General features: G+C 44.1%; 1 protein-coding gene across 3 annotated transcripts in view; it reads right to left on the bottom strand.

Annotated features, from left to right (window-relative positions):
• Positions 1-17,426, bottom strand: part of vwa8 (von Willebrand factor A domain containing 8) — a 474,906-nt gene that overhangs the window by 321,869 nt on the left and 135,611 nt on the right. For all 3 annotated transcript variants that reach the window (XM_041211497.1, XM_041211500.1, XM_041211499.1), the window contains 3 exons: positions 14,748-14,882; positions 14,572-14,649; positions 2,500-2,660 (listed from right to left, as the gene is read on the bottom strand). In XM_041211497.1, the coding sequence (XP_041067431.1) occupies positions 2,500-2,660; positions 14,572-14,649; positions 14,748-14,882 (374 nt within the window). The remainder of the gene's footprint in view (positions 1-2,499; positions 2,661-14,571; positions 14,650-14,747; positions 14,883-17,426) is intronic.

Below are 17,426 nucleotides of genomic sequence, written 5' to 3'. Positions count from 1 at the left end.
CACTCTCTCACTGCCCGACACGCCGCCCACACTCTCTCACTCCCCGACACGCCGCCCACACTCTCACTCCCCGACACGCCGCCCACTCTCTCACTCCCCGACACGCCGCCCACTCTCTCACTCCCCGACACGCCGCCCACTCTCTCACTCCCCGACACGCCGCCCACACTCTCACTCCCCGACACGCTGCCCACTCTCTCACTCCCCGACACGCCGCCCACACTCTCACTCCCCGACACGCCGCCCACACTCTCACTCCCGAAACGCCACCCACACTCTCTCACCCCGACACGCCGCCCACACTCTCTCACCCCGACACGCCGCCCACACTCTCTCACCCCGACACGCCGCCCACACTCTCTCTCCCCGACACGCCGCCCACACACTCTCACTCCCCGACACGCCGCCCACACACTCTCTCCCCGACACGCTGCCCACTCTCTCACTCCCCGACACGCCGCCCACACTCTCACTCCCCGACACGCCGCCCACACTCTCTCACCCCGACACGCCGCCCACACTCTCTCACCCCGACACGCCGCCCACACTCTCTCTCCCCGACACGCCGCCCACACACTCTCACTCCCCGACACGCCGCCCACACACTCTCTCCCCGACACGCCGCCCACACTCTCACTCCCCGACACGCCGCCCACACTCTCACTCCCCGACACGCCACCCACACTCTCTCACTGCCCGACACGCCGCCCACACTCTCTCACTCCCCGACACGCCGCCCACACTCTCACTCCCCGACACGCCGCCCACTCTCTCACTCCCCGACACGCCGCCCACTCTCTCACTCCCCGACACGCCGCCCACTCTCTCACTCCCCGACACGCCGCCCACACTCTCACTCCCCGACACGCTGCCCACTCTCTCACTCCCCGACACGCCGCCCACACTCTCACTCCCCGACACGCCGCCCACACTCTCACTCCCGAAACGCCACCCACACTCTCTCACCCCGACACGCCGCCCACACTCTCTCACCCCGACACGCCGCCCACACTCTCTCACCCCGACACGCCGCCCACACTCTCTCTCCCCGACACGCCGCCCACACACTCTCACTCCCCGACACACCGTCCACACACTCTCTCCCCGACACGCCGCCCACACTCTCACTCCCCGACACGCCGCCCACACTCTCACTCCCCGACACGCCACCCACACTCTCACTCCCCGACACGCCGCCCACACTCTCACTCCCCGACACGCCGCCCACACTCTCACTCCCCGACACGCCGCCCACACTCTCACTCCCCGACACGCCGCCCACACACTCACTCCCCGACACGCCACCCACACTCTCACTCTCCGACATGCCGCCCACACTCTCACTCCCCGACACGCCGCCCAGACTCTCACTCCCCGACACGCCGCCCAGCCTCTCAATCCCCGACACACCGTCCACACTCCCACTCCCCAACACGCCGCCTTGACGCTTACTCCCCATTGACTGTGGCCATGTGAGTACACTTTATGCTGATCAGATGTCTATGATACATTGTTAGGGTTAAATGAAGTAGGGTGGGAGGAGGCTTATGTGGAGCATAAACACCAGCACAGATCTGTTGGGCTGAAAGGTTCTGTGCTGTAAAATTCAATGTAAAATACTTGGGAAAAATCTATTCTTAATTCCGGCTAAGATTCAAAACACATGACTTATGAACAATACTAATATGAAGTACTTAATATACTTTGAAGACAATTATCACTTTGCCTCAATGGAAGGGATACAGGCAAAATGGCCGTGGACCTTGCATATATAGGGTGTGGTAGATTGCACTCCCTTTTTAGTTACCTGAAAAACCTGTTATTAATGTTTTGTTTGCACTTCAGCCCCACGCTCCTGATCTATGGACACCCGGTGCGGAAGGGGGTCGGGAAGGAGGAGGACCTCCTCATGAACCTGCTCCTGGGCCTGGCCAAGTTGGCTATTAACAGGTCCAGGCAGCGGGCGATCAACGGGGGAGTCCCGCCCGATTGTTTGTCCCTCTTCCGCGGATACGTTCGCGGCCGGATGTCCCTGGAGAGGGAGCACGCGGTGTCTGCTGGCACTCTCGAGGCCTTCCGTGCTCGGTGGGCACCGCGGGGACTGGGGTGCTTTATCGACCCCTTTAATCACATTTTAATTTAAAGTTTGTAAGTTTCCTTTAAACTTTGTTCTTGGTTTTACAGCTGACCTGAATTAGGGGCTGTGCCTGATTTATCCCAATTTTGTTAATTTGGTTTAATTGGTTTTAACTCGAAAGAGTTACAGGCAAAATGGGCTAACTGTGCCTCCTTCAGTGCCTTAAATTATGACTTAATAGCAAAACATTAAAATCAAAAATCATAAATGGGTGCTCCCAGACTAAGAATGTGGTTTACTTGCTTGAACTAGTCTGGGATTTCACAATGTCAAGAAGGGTTGTTGCCTCCAGTGAGTGGAAATAATTATTCAGTTTCAAATGGTGTTTAAAAAGAAAAACAAACACTTATAAGTGACTTTACCTCTGAAGAATTGCCAGTGTTCCAGGATTGACGCGATGAATGCCATCAAGGACAACGAGCTTTCCTTCTAAGGCAGCAGTAACCAGTGGTGCGGGTCGCCATGCCGTGTCTCCATTAGGAAGAGTGTACCTCTGCTGAAGTAAATCTCTGGCGGTCATGTCCTATTATAGTGAGAAAAATCAGTGTCACACTACATCAGTCAGTTTCCTTCTGTGCTCGGTGGGCACCGCGGGGACTGGGGTGTTTTACTGACCCCTTTAATCACATTTTGGTTTAAAGTTTGTAAGTTTCCTTTAAACTTTGTTCTTGGTTTTACAGCTGACCTGAATTAGGGGCTGTGCCTGATTTATCCCAATTTTGTTAATTTGGTTTTATTGGTTTTAACTCGAAAGAGTTACATCAGTCAGTTTGAGCTTGCATAGATGGATTAACATGGTCTTCACTGGACCAAAGGTCTGCCCAAGAAGACACAGATAAATCAGAACACATGGACCTAATATTAATAGTAACCCGTTATATATACCAGGCAATGAGGAATGGGTTAAACATCCAATGGGGTCCTAAGTCACCACAATACACATTTATGTGAATCAAAAGGGCAAGGTTTTGGACATTTTTCAGATGGATTAACTAACCACACCTCTTTTAACAATAAGCATCCATCACACGTGATAGGAGCTTGACCAAGCTTGACTAAGCAACTCAAATGCTAAATATCCCTACAAAAATTTACAATGTGACATTTTGGTGGGGAGTGGCCCCTGGCTCCCACCTTGTAGAAGCTCCGAGGACCTGATTATTTAATCTCAACTGAAACAAATCAAAGATGACAGGGTTTGAGGGAATGGTTTGGGGGGCACTGTAGTGAAGGAAATTTGTTTGCTATTGTAAGGTCGCCTGTTATTTGAAGGATGAAGATGATCCCACAGGGTAGTTAATCCATCTAGTTCATTATCTCAATTTTCATACACTTTGCAGATTATGCTTATTGATACTAATTTAGATGAAAGGGAGCCTTAACTAAGGAGCTTCCACAAACAGAATTATGGCACAAATGTTTATTAGCATTAATGAAATATAAACAGTAATAGCATTTGCTTTAGCAGACACTAATGGAAACCAATGGAAATCCAGATGGTAGTAGTGAGGAATACAATTGGCTAGTTATTGCTATCTGCTGCTGAGCCACTGAGCTGCCTCCAATTTTCTTGCCACACAACACAAATAACTGCCCTGATATGCTGAACTCTCTTCACTGAGCATAAAATCAAAAGCATTGTGAAAATCCTTTCCGGGCAACCTATGGTCCCCACACTGTGTGGCCTTGAGATAAACTCAATTTGCCCAATGTACTTAATGATGATCAGGCAGAGGGCTTGAATGTCCCTTTATGTATTCAATCGGCACTTGTGGATATTCAGCCTGCTCAAGGGCAGTCCAGGATTGCGTCCTGAGTACTGAGTTTCCTACATTGGGCAACAATGTGGATAATTGCAGGATCTGCAGCAATGGAATGTGAGTGTATTTTATACACTCATTCAAACCCAACAAGACAACTTGCAACAGGTTGCAGAGATTTATCTCTGCTGATAACAGTGCCTTTGCTACCAAGCTAATGAAACCATATTAATAAAAAGGAAGGGTTTTCGTTAAAACATTGTCTTTCCCAATCTCAGGATGCCCTAAAGTGCTTAACAGCCAATTAAGGACTTTTTTGAAGTGTACTCACTGTTGTAATGTAAGAAACGTGACAACCAATCTGCACCCAGCAAAATTGCATAATCATAGATATGACAGCAACAAGAGAATCTGTTTTCATGACATTGGTTGAGGGATAAATATTTGCCAGGACATCAGGTAGAACTCCCTGATCTTCAAAATAGTGCTAACCACTTGAGAGGGCAGGTGTGGCCATGGTTTAACAACTTATCTGGTAGGCAGCACCTTGGACAACGCAGCACTCCCTCAATTATATGAATTTAATAATCGTTAGAATGATTGACCTAAACGAAGTTGGTGTACTTGGTGACCTCTTTGGTGCCTTCGGACGCAGCAAGTTGGCCAGTTCTCCTGGCAGCATGAGGCGGACAGCGCTCTGGATTTCTCTGATCAGGATGGTGTGGTGCTTGTTGTAGTGAATGAGGTGTGAGGCCTCAGAGGCGATGCGCTCGAAAACGTCGACAACGAAGGAATTCATAACACTTATGGCCCAGGACAAGATCCTGGTGGAAGGGTGGCCTGGGTCAGCACCCTGTACACGTAAGTGGAATAGCTCTGCTTGGGAGGTTTCCTCCGCTTCTTGGGTGGCTTCGTGGTGACTTTAGTCAGCGACTGCTTCAATGCCTTGTGAGATGTACTGCCCTTAGCTGCAGCCACCACCTCAGGTATTCCACTCAACTTGGATAATAATAATAACAACAGCAACAATAATATTGAAGCAACTTCAACCAAAGAGTTCGGTCGAAGGGTCATGAGGACTCGAAACGTCAACTCTTTTCTTCTCCGCCGATGCTGCCAGACCTGCTGAGTTTTTCCAGGTAATTCTGTTTTTGTGTTGCAGAAAGGCTGTGTGCGCTGTCTCTCAATTGCCTCTTATGAAGTCACCTTCCTAAAAAGTAAATTTCCTTAATATACAAACGCTGTTATTCAATGATTACCCTGCACTGATAACTAATCTACACAAGCCATCTAGCGAACTCTGTTGAGTAAGTGAAACTCCAGACAACATAACTGTCAAATTTGCCAGCTCCACCTTGAAAACACATATACCTCCACTATATGCTTCTCCGCTCTTACACTCTGCTGTTCAGTTGCAGAATACTGCATTCACAGTTTCATAGAATCACAGAATGGCTCCAGAACTAGAGGCCACTGCTCCTCGCGGCAAGAGCAATGCAGCTAGTCCCAGAGCCCCACTTTTCCTCATAGCCTGACAATTTTTTTCTCTTCAGCTACTAATCCAATTCCATTTTGAAAGCCACAACTGAATCTGCCTCCACTGACTCTTAGGCAGTGCATTTCAGATCCCAGCTGCGCACTTCGTTAAGTTGTTTTTCCTCATGTTTGACTCTTTTGCCACTCACTTTAAATGGGTATTGTCCGGTTTTCATTTCATCCACTATGGAAACAGTTTCTCTTTACCAACTTTGAAAACCTTTATTAAATCTCCTCTCAAACTACACTTCTCTGATGGGAACAGATCCAGCTTCTCCATCTATCCACGTAACTGAAGTTCCTCATCGCTAGATCCAATTCTTGTCAATCTTTTCTGCACCCTTTCTAAAGCCTTCACATCCTTCCTAAAGTGTGGTGCCCAGAACTGGACTCAATACGACAGTTGAAGCTGAACCAATGTTCTACACAGGTTTATCATAAATTCCTTGCTTTTGTATACTGTGTACACCTATTCACAAAGCCCAGGATCCTGTATGCTTTATTAGCTACTCTCTCAACCTGCCTGTCACCTTCAGTGATTTATGTACATAAACTCCTAGGTTCTTCTGTTTGTATACCCCATTTAGAAATGTGCCCTTAATTTTATATTGCCTCTCCCCATTCTTCATACCAAAATTAATCACATCACACTTAAGTTTCGTCTGCCACATGTCCACCCATTCCATCAGCCTGTCTATGCTCACTTGCTTGCTCACTGCACAATAAACTGGTGGATGCTCAGTATCAGTACTACACACAGGCAGGCAAATTGCAACATACTCCTCTCCCATGGTGCTGTCACATAGCTACTAAACTTCATCATTCTGATCCCGCTGCAAAATTGGTGGACAGACTTTGACAAAATCACATTGTCAACAGATTGGAGCAAAAAAGATAAAAGCAAAAAACAGCGGATGCTGGAAATCCAAAACAAAAACAAAAATAAAAATGCCTGGAAAAACTCAGCAGGTCTGACAGCATCTGAGGAGAGGAATACAGTTAACGTTTTGACTCTTCAATAGAACTAAGGAAAAATAGAAGAGAGGTGAAATATAAGATGGCTTAAGGGGGGATGGGACAAATAGAGCTGGATAGAGGGCCAGTGATAGGTGGAGATAGCCAAAAGATGTCATAGACAAAAGGACAAAGAGGTGTTGAAGGTGGTGTTGAAGGAATGTGCTAATTAAGGGTAGAAAGCAGGACAAGCGAGGTGCAGATAGCCCTAGTGTACATTGGTCTAGCTAGCAACTGCATGGTTCTGTTCAATCTAGTTTATCTTTCTCGATCCCTTTGACTTTTCCTTGCTCACTCACAGGTATCAAGAGTGAATAGTAGAAGATCCTATAAATCACTATATCACCCCTGATCCCACAGTTCTTCAACTGGGATTCAGCTGTCCAAGCCATACTCAGGCAATTCTCAAATGTTCAAACTGGACAGGGAGCTTGTACCTCAAATGTCCACCTGCCCAGCATTTGTGATGGCAGCATGTCTGTTGATCAAATACAAACCATGTCTCACCTCGGTAAATTATTGCTGCTAACCGAATGTTCTGGTGGCGCTAAGCACTGTGCAAGCGGAGGATGTCATTGCTCTAAGATGGGTGGAATCATATGCTGAGTCTCCATGTGCTAAGTAAATAACACAGGTAGATAGTAACACCCAATTATAGGATCTAAAAGTCTTTTCATCTATCAACTTTTAGGACAACAGAAATTACGTTGGTCCTACAGGCTGCTGCAGACTAAAGCTTTTAAATAGGTACCCTTGAGTAAGATGAAGCATTACTGATACATCCAATAAATGGCAGAATATTGAGAAAAGATCTGTGCTAATGTGTAGACAGATTGGCTAGCACATCTCCTAAGTGCTATGTAACCTATGATACTGTATTAATTTTGCTCAATTCCGCTAGAAGTATACTGATAACCTTTTGCAGATTTATCAGTGGTTCTCATCATATAAATGAAGAATGGAATGTTCCCTTTACTCGTGAAACAAAACCTAAATTTATGTAGCACCTTTAACTTAATGAAATATCCAAAGCACTTCACAGGAGCATTATAAAACTAAGTTTGACACTGAGCCACATTAGGAGAGATTAGGTCAGATGACAAAAAATTGTTCAAAGGGGTAGGTTCAAAGAGAAAAGTGAGGTAGAGAGGTGTAAGGAAGGAATTCCAGAGCTTAGGGCCTAGGCAGCTAAAGGCATGGCCACCAATGGGAAAGCAATTAAAATCAGGGATGCTCAAGAAGCCAAAATTGGAGAAGATATATCAGAGGGATGTAGGGTTGGAAGAGATTACAGAGATAAGGAGGGGTGAGTCTGTGGAAGGATATGATAACAAGGATAAGAATTTTAAAATCAAGATGTTGCTTGACCAGAAGCCAATGTAAGTGAGCAAGCACAGTGATGTCCATGGAACTTGGTGCGAGTTAAACAAGGGCAGCAGAGTTTTGGATGATCTTAATTTAGGGAGTGTAGAAACATGTTAGGTCAGCCAGGAGTGTGTTCAGATCGTCAAGCCTCTAGGTAACAAAGGCATGAATGAGGGTTTCAGCAGCAGACAAAATGAGACAAAGGCAAAGTCAGGCAATGTTACAGAGGTACAACTCGGGGAGCGAGGCTGCGAGGCTCTTGAGCAAACTGATATAGGAAGTGACAAGGTATTAGAGGAATGAGAAGGCTTAAAAGTGGACAAATCTTCAGGTCTAGATGATTTGTGTCCCAGACTGCTGAGGGAGGCAAGGGAAGAGATCGCAGGAGCTCTGACCCAAATTTTTAATTCCTCTCTGGCCACAGGGGAGGTGCAAGAGGACTGGGGAACAGCTAATATGGTTCTGCTATTTAAGAAAGATTGTAGAGTTAAGCCAGGGAACTACAGGCCAGTGAGTCCCACGTCAGTGGTAGGGAAACTTTGGAGAAAATTCTGAAGGAGAGAATCTATCTCCACTTGGAGAGGCAAGGTTTGATCAGGGATAGTCAGCATGGCTTTGTCAGAGGGAGGTCATGCCTAACAAATTTGATTAAATTTTTTGAGGAGATGATCAGGTGTGTAGATGAAGATAGTGCAGTTGGTGTAGTTTATATGGATTTCAGCAAAGCCTTTGACAACGTCCCACATGGGAGACTTATAAAGAAGGCAAATGCACATGGGGTACAGAGTAATTTGATAAGATGGATTCAAAATTGGCTTAGTTGTAGGAGACAGAGGGTGATGACAGAAGGATGCTTTAGTGACTGGAAGCCAGTGTCCAGTAACGTACCACAGGGATCTGTGCTCGGTCCCCTAATTGTCATTTATATAAATGACATAGATGACTATGCAGGGGGGGAGGATTAGTAAGTTCATGGATGACACAAAGATTGGCTGGGTGGTTAACAGTGAGGTTGAGTGCCTTGGGATACAGGAAGATATAGACGGGATGGTCAAATGGGCAGATAAGTGGCAGATGGAATTTAACACTGAAAAGTGTGAGGTGATACACTTTGGAAGGAGTAATTTGACAAGAAGTATTCAATGAACGGCATGACACTAAGAAGTGCTGAGGAACAAAGGAACCTTAGAGTGTGTGTCCATAGATCTCTGAAGGTGCAGGGGCATGTTAGTGGGGTGGTGAAAAAAGCATTTGGGACACTTGCCTTTATCAATCCAGGCATAGATTACAAAAGTAGGGAGGTCATGTTGGAGTTGTATAGAACCTTGGTGAGGCCACAGCTGGAGTACTGTGCGTGGTTCTGGTCGCCACATTATAGGAAGGATGTGATTGCACTGAAGGGGGTGCAGAGAAGATTCACCAGGATGTTGCCTGGGATGAAACATTTAAGTTATGAAGAGAGGTTGGATAGACTTGTGTTGTTTTCATTGGAGCAGAGAAGATTGAGGGGCGACCTGATTGAGGTGTACAAGATTATGAGAGGTACGGACAGGGTGGCCAGGGAGCAGCTGTTCCCCTTAGTTGAAGGGTCAGTCACGAGGGGTCACAAGTTCAAAGTGGTTTAGGTGGTTTAAGGTGGTTTGGGGAGATATGAGGAAAAACTTTTTTACCCAGAGGGTGGTGACAATCTGGAATGCGCTGCCTGGGAAGGTGGTGGAGGCGGGTTGCCTCACATCCTTTAAAAAGTACCTGGATGAGCACTTGGCATGTCATAACATTGAAGGCTGTGGGCCAAGTGCTGGTAAATGGGATTAGGTAGATAGGTCAGGTGTTTCTAACATGTCGGTGCAGACTCAATGGGCCGAAGGGCCTGTTCTGCACTGTATGATTCTGAGATCTTGTTCCCCCAATAGTGGCAAATGCTGAGTACTTTGCTGCTATTTAGGAGTGCAACAGCACTGCATCTTCCTCAAGCTTGCTTATGCTATTCAGAAATTAAATTAAGTTCTTATTCTTGAAGTGGCAGGGGCTATTAATTCATAGAGTTTTCCATGCAAATTACAAACCTGTTCAATTCTGATTTTTTTGTGCAGTCATGCATAAGTAAGTTGTGTTGTAAGCCACAACCTCACTACTGACAGAAAGATCCAGGCCATTATTTCAGCTATTTGTATATCCAATAAGCAATATCTAATGGATCAATATAATGAGTCTGGTTAGCTTTAAACTGCTGTTGGATTAAAGGCTGACTGAAAGCTTTGCTAAAAATTCAACTGGTCAAAGTATGATTATTCTGCACTTTGTCATTCCATCCTATTTATTGTTTCCTCATTTCTTGTTCATGGATATTTTGCTCTCTCCCCATCTCGTCCCTGAGGGCATTGCCTGCTGCTGGAATACAATTCCACAGGCATCAGGTTCCACAGGTGTTATATTCCTGATAGCCAGTTGGTGAAGGAAGAATCCAAAGTGGGCCTTTACTTGGAATAGATTTATTCAGAGTGAAGCATTGCAATTATATATCTCCTGACTCCATTGAACTCATGTCAGTTATCATCTCTTTACACTGTATACACTCAAGTAACCATCCAATTAACGCCTTCCATCTGTACTTAACTTCGATTGATACAATTATCAAGTTTGGTGTCCATCAGTACCTGACTCAAATGCCCTTTCTTCATGTCTGAGCCCAGATACTGAGTCATTCGACCACAGATGGCATCAGAACAGAGTCAGAACGTGCCCTCCACCAGTGTCCACATATTTTTCTCTGGAATCATTGAATGACAAACAGGAATGCGAATGCTGTCTGACTTTTCCCTCTTTAGTTAACTTAGTTAACTAACAGTTATTTCAGCACAGCTCAGTAACCAAACTGGAGATTTTCTAGCATGGACGGCTTAGTTACAGAACTCTTCCCATGACCCAATACTACTCTGCAAACAAATTCTGCTAGTTCCTTCCCTTCAGCATGTTTCTTAACCATTCCCAGGTCTTACACTGAATCCCACTAACCTAAGGTTTAAGAGGCAATTTTTTTTTTGAATCTACGTAGACCACGGCACAAGACCTTCCACTGTCCACTCAAAACTAACCAAGCAGATTCATTAGGCAGGTCTTTCCCCTTCTGTATTTCTACTGACTGCCATTTATTCAATTATTATCACACATATAAAACTGTTCTAATTATGGGGTTTATAAGATTGTTATGTTTTTGGGTTGTGTCTTTAAATTTAAGGTAGAGCGAAGAGAGGCCTTTGACCTGTTCTGAAATCTGCCTGACAGTAAGCCTGGGTGCTTTGATTGTTAGAGGCCAAAGGAAGGCTCAGATTGTTTTACTGAAAAGTAGGTGCAAGGTATTTGTGCTGGAGATAATGGCTGCAATCTGCATGTTAGCAATGGAGAGTCTCCAAAGTCCCAGAAAAGTGTTGAGAATGCTGGACTATAAACAGTTGTGCTTTAAACTGTCCATTTATTTCCAACATGGAAGAGAATTAGGCTCGTAAGGATAGCTAATTAGCATATCTAACTAGATACAAGGCCCATGTGATTCACATTGCCATGGAGAAAGATGCAGAGGAAGCCATTGTAAAGACCAGGTTACAGCCTTTCCTAGAATATCACTAAATATCTCAGGAGTCTAACCAGATCTAGGAGAGAGGGAGTAGCTTAGAGGCAAAAAAAACTCTGTAGTTCTCTATGACGCGGATAAAAACTCATTCTCAGATTGGAAAAACCAAACTTATGGCGAGTTAAAAGAGGCTGGAAGAATCACCTAGCTTGGGCTAGAGGAAGATATCTGAGGAAAGGAAACCTCACCGTGAAAGCCAGTTCTAAGATTCCAGGTTACCAGATTGGGAAAAGAACAGGAATAAACTCTCAGTTTAAGAATCACTTTGGATTGATTCTGGGAAAACTGAACATCTACACAAAGGACAGCATGAAGTATACCTGTGGAGTGTTTTTTCAGTTGGGTTAAAAATAAGGGGGGCATTACTTTCTGTAGTTTAAAGTATAAATTGCATACAAAAAATTGGGTTTAGCCAATAGTGCTTTTTTTAATCATTTGTTACAGTAAAATTTTAAAATGTGAAATCTTGTCATGTCATTCTTTCAGATAGTAACTGGAAGCTAGAATCTATTTTTAAAAGTTATCGTTCTCTACGGGGACTCAGTTGATTTCCTTATTTTACCCCATAAGTCTGCTCTACCACCTTTTTTGAATGCCAATACCATGATAGCCGGTTTCCAATCTGGTGGGAATGTTCCATCTTACATTGACCATGTCATCAGCACCTCTCAACTCCCCTCTGTCTTAAAGCAATAGGATAAATACCTAATATATTTGTTTTGAATCATTTTCGCCTCTCCATCCCCTCCATCTGACATTAATATTGAAGTTACTGATCCTAATTCAGATTATCACAAGTATGCAGAACATCAAGTATCCTGTTCCAGTCTTCCCGAGTGTAAAGCTGGAGGAAGTGATGGGCTAGCTATTTTATGTTCATCCTCGCCTTCGGCCCCATTAACATCCTCTTGGATGCTCACATCATGTCTTTCCTCTGCATATCTTCATAACAGTAGAAAAAATATTCCTTTAATACAATGGCTCATTTAACGAGCCATCTTTCCATGGCTATACCAGTCTTAGCCCCAGTGCAATGTCATTCACTTCATTCACTTTCCCTTTTTTATTATGACCATTAATCCTGACTTTTTTTCACATATGTATCAGCTGTGGCTCAATGCTGACATTCTCACCTGTGAGCTAAAAAGCTATGGATTCAAGTCCCTCTCCCACCTTCAGAGACTGGAGTGCGTAATCCAAGCTGACACGCCAGTGCAGTACTGAGGGAGTGCTGCCCTGTCAAAGGTAGCATCTTTCAGATGAGACTTTTTTTATATATCCGTTCATGGGATATGGGCATTGCTGGCTCCGGCAGCTTTTATTGCCCATCCTTAATTGGCCTAAGTGGTGGTGATCTGCCTTCTTGAACTGTTGCAGTCCATGTGGTGTAGGTACATGTTAGGGAGGAAGTTCCAGATTTTGACCCAGCAACAGTGAAGGAACGGCAATATATTTCCATCAACCCCTACTCCTCAAACCCCTCTTATGGCACCACCCCATGCCCACGCAAAAGATGTAACACCTGCCCCTTCACTTCCTCTCTCCTCACCGTCCAAGGGCCCAAACACTCCTTTCAAGTGAAGCAGCATTTCACTTGCATTTCCCCCAACTTAGTCTACTGCATTCGTTGCTCCCAATGTGGTCTCCTCTACATTGGAGAGACCAAACGTAAACTGGGCGACCGCTTTGCAGAACACCTGCGGTCTGTCCACAAGAATGACCCAAACCTCCCTGTCGCTTGCCATTTCAACACTCCATCCTGCTCTCTCGCCCACATGTCTGTCCTTGGCTTACTGCATTGTTCCAGTGAAGCCCAACGCAAACTGGAGGAACAACACCTCATCTTCCGACTAGGCACTTTACAGCCTATTGAATACAGAATATTGAATTCAACAACTTTAGGTCTTGAGCTCCCTCCTCCATCCCCACCCCCTTTCTGTTTCTTCCCCCTTCCTTTTGTTTTTTCGAATAAATTATATAGATTTTTCTTTTCCCACCTATTTCCATTATTTTAAAATATTTTTAAATCTTTTATGCTCCCCCCACCCCCACTAGAGCTATACCTTGAGTGCCCTACCATCCATTCTTAATTAGCACATTCGTTTAGATAATATCACCAACTTTAACACCTATGTGTTCTTTTGTTCTGTTGTCTGTGACATCTTTTGATGATCTGCTTCTATCACTGCTTGTTTGTCCCTACAACCACACCAACCCCCTCCACTTCTCTCCCCCCACCCAACACACTTTAAACCAGCTTATATTTCACCCCTTTCTTGGATTCACTCAAGTTCTGTCGAAGGGTCATGAGGACTCGAAACGTCAACTCTTTTCTTCTCCGCCGATGCTGCCAGACCTGCTGAGTTTTTCCAGGTAATTCTGTTTTTGTTTTGGATTTCCAGCATCTGCAGTTTTTTTGTTAATATATTTCCTAGTCAGGGTGGTGAGTGGCTTGGAGGGGAACTTCCAAGACATTAAACCGAGGCCCATCTGCTCACTCAGCTGCATGTAAAAAATCCCATGGCAGTATTTCAAGGAAGACCAGGGGACTTTGCTTTAGTGTCCTGGCCAATCTTTATCCCTCATTCAACATCACTAAATAGATGATCTGCTCATTATCATATTGTTGTTTGTGGGACCATGCTATGTCCAAATTGGTGCTTTATTGGTACACTGATACTTCATTGGCTGTAAAAGCAGTTTGGGACACCCTGCAGTCACAAAGGCCCTATACAAATGCAAGTCTGTCTTTTCTTTCTTCATTAAGTGAATCTCTTACAGCTATCACCCCAGGTACTGCAGTCAGAGGTCATTACAAGGTTCTCTTTTTGAGAACTGCAAATTACTGGTATAAGGCTTACCAACTTTATACCTCTGGTTTCAACACTGCACAACTAAGAACAATATCTCATCCACCTTCTCAAGTGCAATTAGGGATGGACAACAAATGCCAAGTCAACAACCATAAATCTTAAGTGTTCCATGCTCCTTACATTTTAGCCAATGTCATTTCTCAAATTTACTGCTACACTGGTTTGTTAAGCATTATCTTTTACTCTTTTCTTTCTTGTTTTCACTGCTTAATATTATCAAAACAGACATTTAGTTTAATGCAAGTACAAGATTACCTGATACAGTGTGATGGGTTCAATTCTATAAGCCAGCAGGTCAGCAAATTCCTTAGCAATCACAGTTTTGCCACAACCCTACATGATAGAATTGATAGATATTTTAAATGAATCATATAAAACAGCTAAAATTGGTGCCATCAGGAGCTTTGCAATGCAACCTGCTTTCATTTTACCTTTCCACCAATTAGACATATGTCCTTTACCATGTGCGACTGCATTATCTCTGCCAGGAGCCTGTCATGACTGGATGTTCGGATGAATTTTGGTGTCCTATTGTGAAACTTTAACGGTCTTGTTCCAACTGGAATCTATAAAATTCACAGATTTAAAAATAGATCCTCTTTACCTTCAGCAACATCGAAACACCTACTTCAATCTTTAATATTAGACTTCTAAGGTTTTAAGTCATTCCATTACCTCATAACATTGTTCATGCAGCTCTGCAGTCCATTTAGCTGTAATTTTGTCTGTGCATATTTACATATGTATGTATATATGAAACTGTTGGTGCTATTCGAATAATAAACTCAGTTAGCTTTTTATCTTCAATCAGGAAAGGGTAGGAGGCTTTATCTCATTCCAACGTGTTGCCAAGAAGGCTGTCACATTTCACAACCTACAACCATTACCTGCATGGGATGTTGCTTGAAAATGGCGCACTGACCTAGGCCACTACAAAAACTTAAGAACATAATTGTAAAGATTGTACAGTACAATGTCAAGTAAATATCCTAGGTTTGAGATTACGACATGGGACACTACCATACAAACACTCTATGTTTCATTGAAACTCTTCTCACTGCTGTTTTGGTTGAGCTTTTACCTATTGATACTTCTGCTAAAAAAGAAAGCAGAGGAAGAAAGTTGCCGTAAACAGAACAGCAAGCATCCACAACATCATTTGAGGGCCCAAGGATTGGGATGTTGCTAGCAGCATTTTCAAATAAAACCATCATGGAACTAAGGAGAAATTAATTGGCTGGGGTTACACAATTTCACAACGTAAGTTCCCACAGGACCATGTCAGATTTTAGCTCCTCTGCTCTGATGAGGCTGCTGAAGTTGACAAAGCTCAACTCCTACAACTCACAACTGGATAATTATGTAGACATTACTGGTGGCTCCAAAGTTGTTGACCTGGAACAATGGGCTATGATTAAGAAATCAATCTCGTAGACTGCTCAAACCAGCGGCAAAAGCGGAGAAGCTTTATGATCTCTCTTTCCTTCCTCTCACCCACAAATATGTCTTCTCATTCAATAACGCCCTACCTATAAGGTAGTGACAGAAGTCATGAAGTGTGCATTGCCTGGTCTGGAGAGGCTCCTAAGCAACAAATATAGGATTAATTGGGTTCTTTCAGTCGAAACTTTACTGTACATGAAACCTTCTATTTGCCTGATCTCTGGAGCTGATCTAAGCTTGGTTCCGTTTCATGTCGAGCTGAGACTGCTAATCTGTTGTGTCTAAATAAAATGTAAACACTCCATCCAAAGCTAACTAAAATACATGACTTTTGGAACAAATAATCCAATGATAAACAAATGTCACTTTCAATATGTATATTAGGTTGGATTTTAACCTTTGACTGGTTGATCTCTTCTGGTTGTGTATGCAGGAAGTTAAAACAATGTGGGGTTAGAAGGCAGGGGATAATTAGACCATACTTGCAGGCATTTTTAGATCCCCATTTTAAAGCCATAGATACTTTGATTTTATATTAAGATCTCCCATAGCATTGCTCAGCTTGTACTGCAAAAAAAAGAGGAGGCTTTGCATTATTAGTTAAGGAGTCAGTTACCGCAGTAAGGAGAGATGATATCTTGGAAGGGGCATCGAATGAAACTTTATGGGTAGAGCTTAGGAATAAAAAAGGGCCAACCACATTATTAGGTGTTTATCATAGACCCCCAGATAGTCAGCGGGAAATTAAGGAGCAAGTATGTGCACAATTTGTGGAGGTGCGTAAAAACAATAACAAATATATTAGGTGATTTCAACTTTCCCAACATTAATTGGAATAGACATATTGGTAAGGGCTTGGATTTCTTGAAATGTGTACGGGAGAACTTTTTAGGTCAATGTGTACAGTGTCAAAAAAAGAATGGTGCAGTGCTGGATCTAATTCTGGGGAATGAAGCTGGAGGCTGAGGTGGTGGGGGGGGCGAGCATTTTAGTGTTGGGACCACAACATGGTACAGTTTAAGTTTGTCATGGACAAAGAAATCGACAAGTTGCAAAAAAATGTTTTGGATTGGGGGAGAGTGGATTTTAGTAAAATAAGGCAGGATCTGGCTAAGGTAGACTGGGAACAGCTACTTGTGGGAAAATCTACAGAGGAACAATGGGGGGTGTTCAAAAGGGAAATGGGGAGGGTACAGGCTCAACATGTTTCCTCTAGGGTGATAGGAAGGAGTAAGAAGCCCAGAGAACCATGTATGACCGGAGATACTCAGGATACGATGAGAAGGTAAAGAGAGGCTTTTAGGTACAAGGGAAGCAAATCAGCGGAGGCATTAGTGGAGTATAGAAAGTGCAGGATGGAGCTTAAGAAAGAGGGAATATGAGAAAGCTCTGGCTGGTAAAGTAGGGAAAATCCCAAGATATTTTATGTATATCAATGGGAAGAGGATAACCAGGGCAAGAGTAGGGCCCATAAGGAACCAAGGGGGCAATCTATGGGTGGAGCCAGAGGACATCACTAGAGTTTTGAATGAATACTTCACGTCCGTCTTCACCCAAGAGAATGAGGATGAAGGTATCGAACTCGGGGAGAAAGAATGCAAGGTTCTTAAGCAAATTGATATAGGGAGTGACAAGGTGTTGGCAGGCTTAAAAGTGGACAAATATCC

The sequence above is a fragment of the Carcharodon carcharias genome, chromosome 18, assembly GCF_017639515.1.
Source record: "Carcharodon carcharias isolate sCarCar2 chromosome 18, sCarCar2.pri, whole genome shotgun sequence".
NCBI classification, from domain to species: Eukaryota; Metazoa; Chordata; class Chondrichthyes; order Lamniformes; family Lamnidae; genus Carcharodon; species Carcharodon carcharias.
Note: the sequence above shows the minus strand (reverse complement) of the source record. Positions and strands in the feature narration are given on the sequence as shown.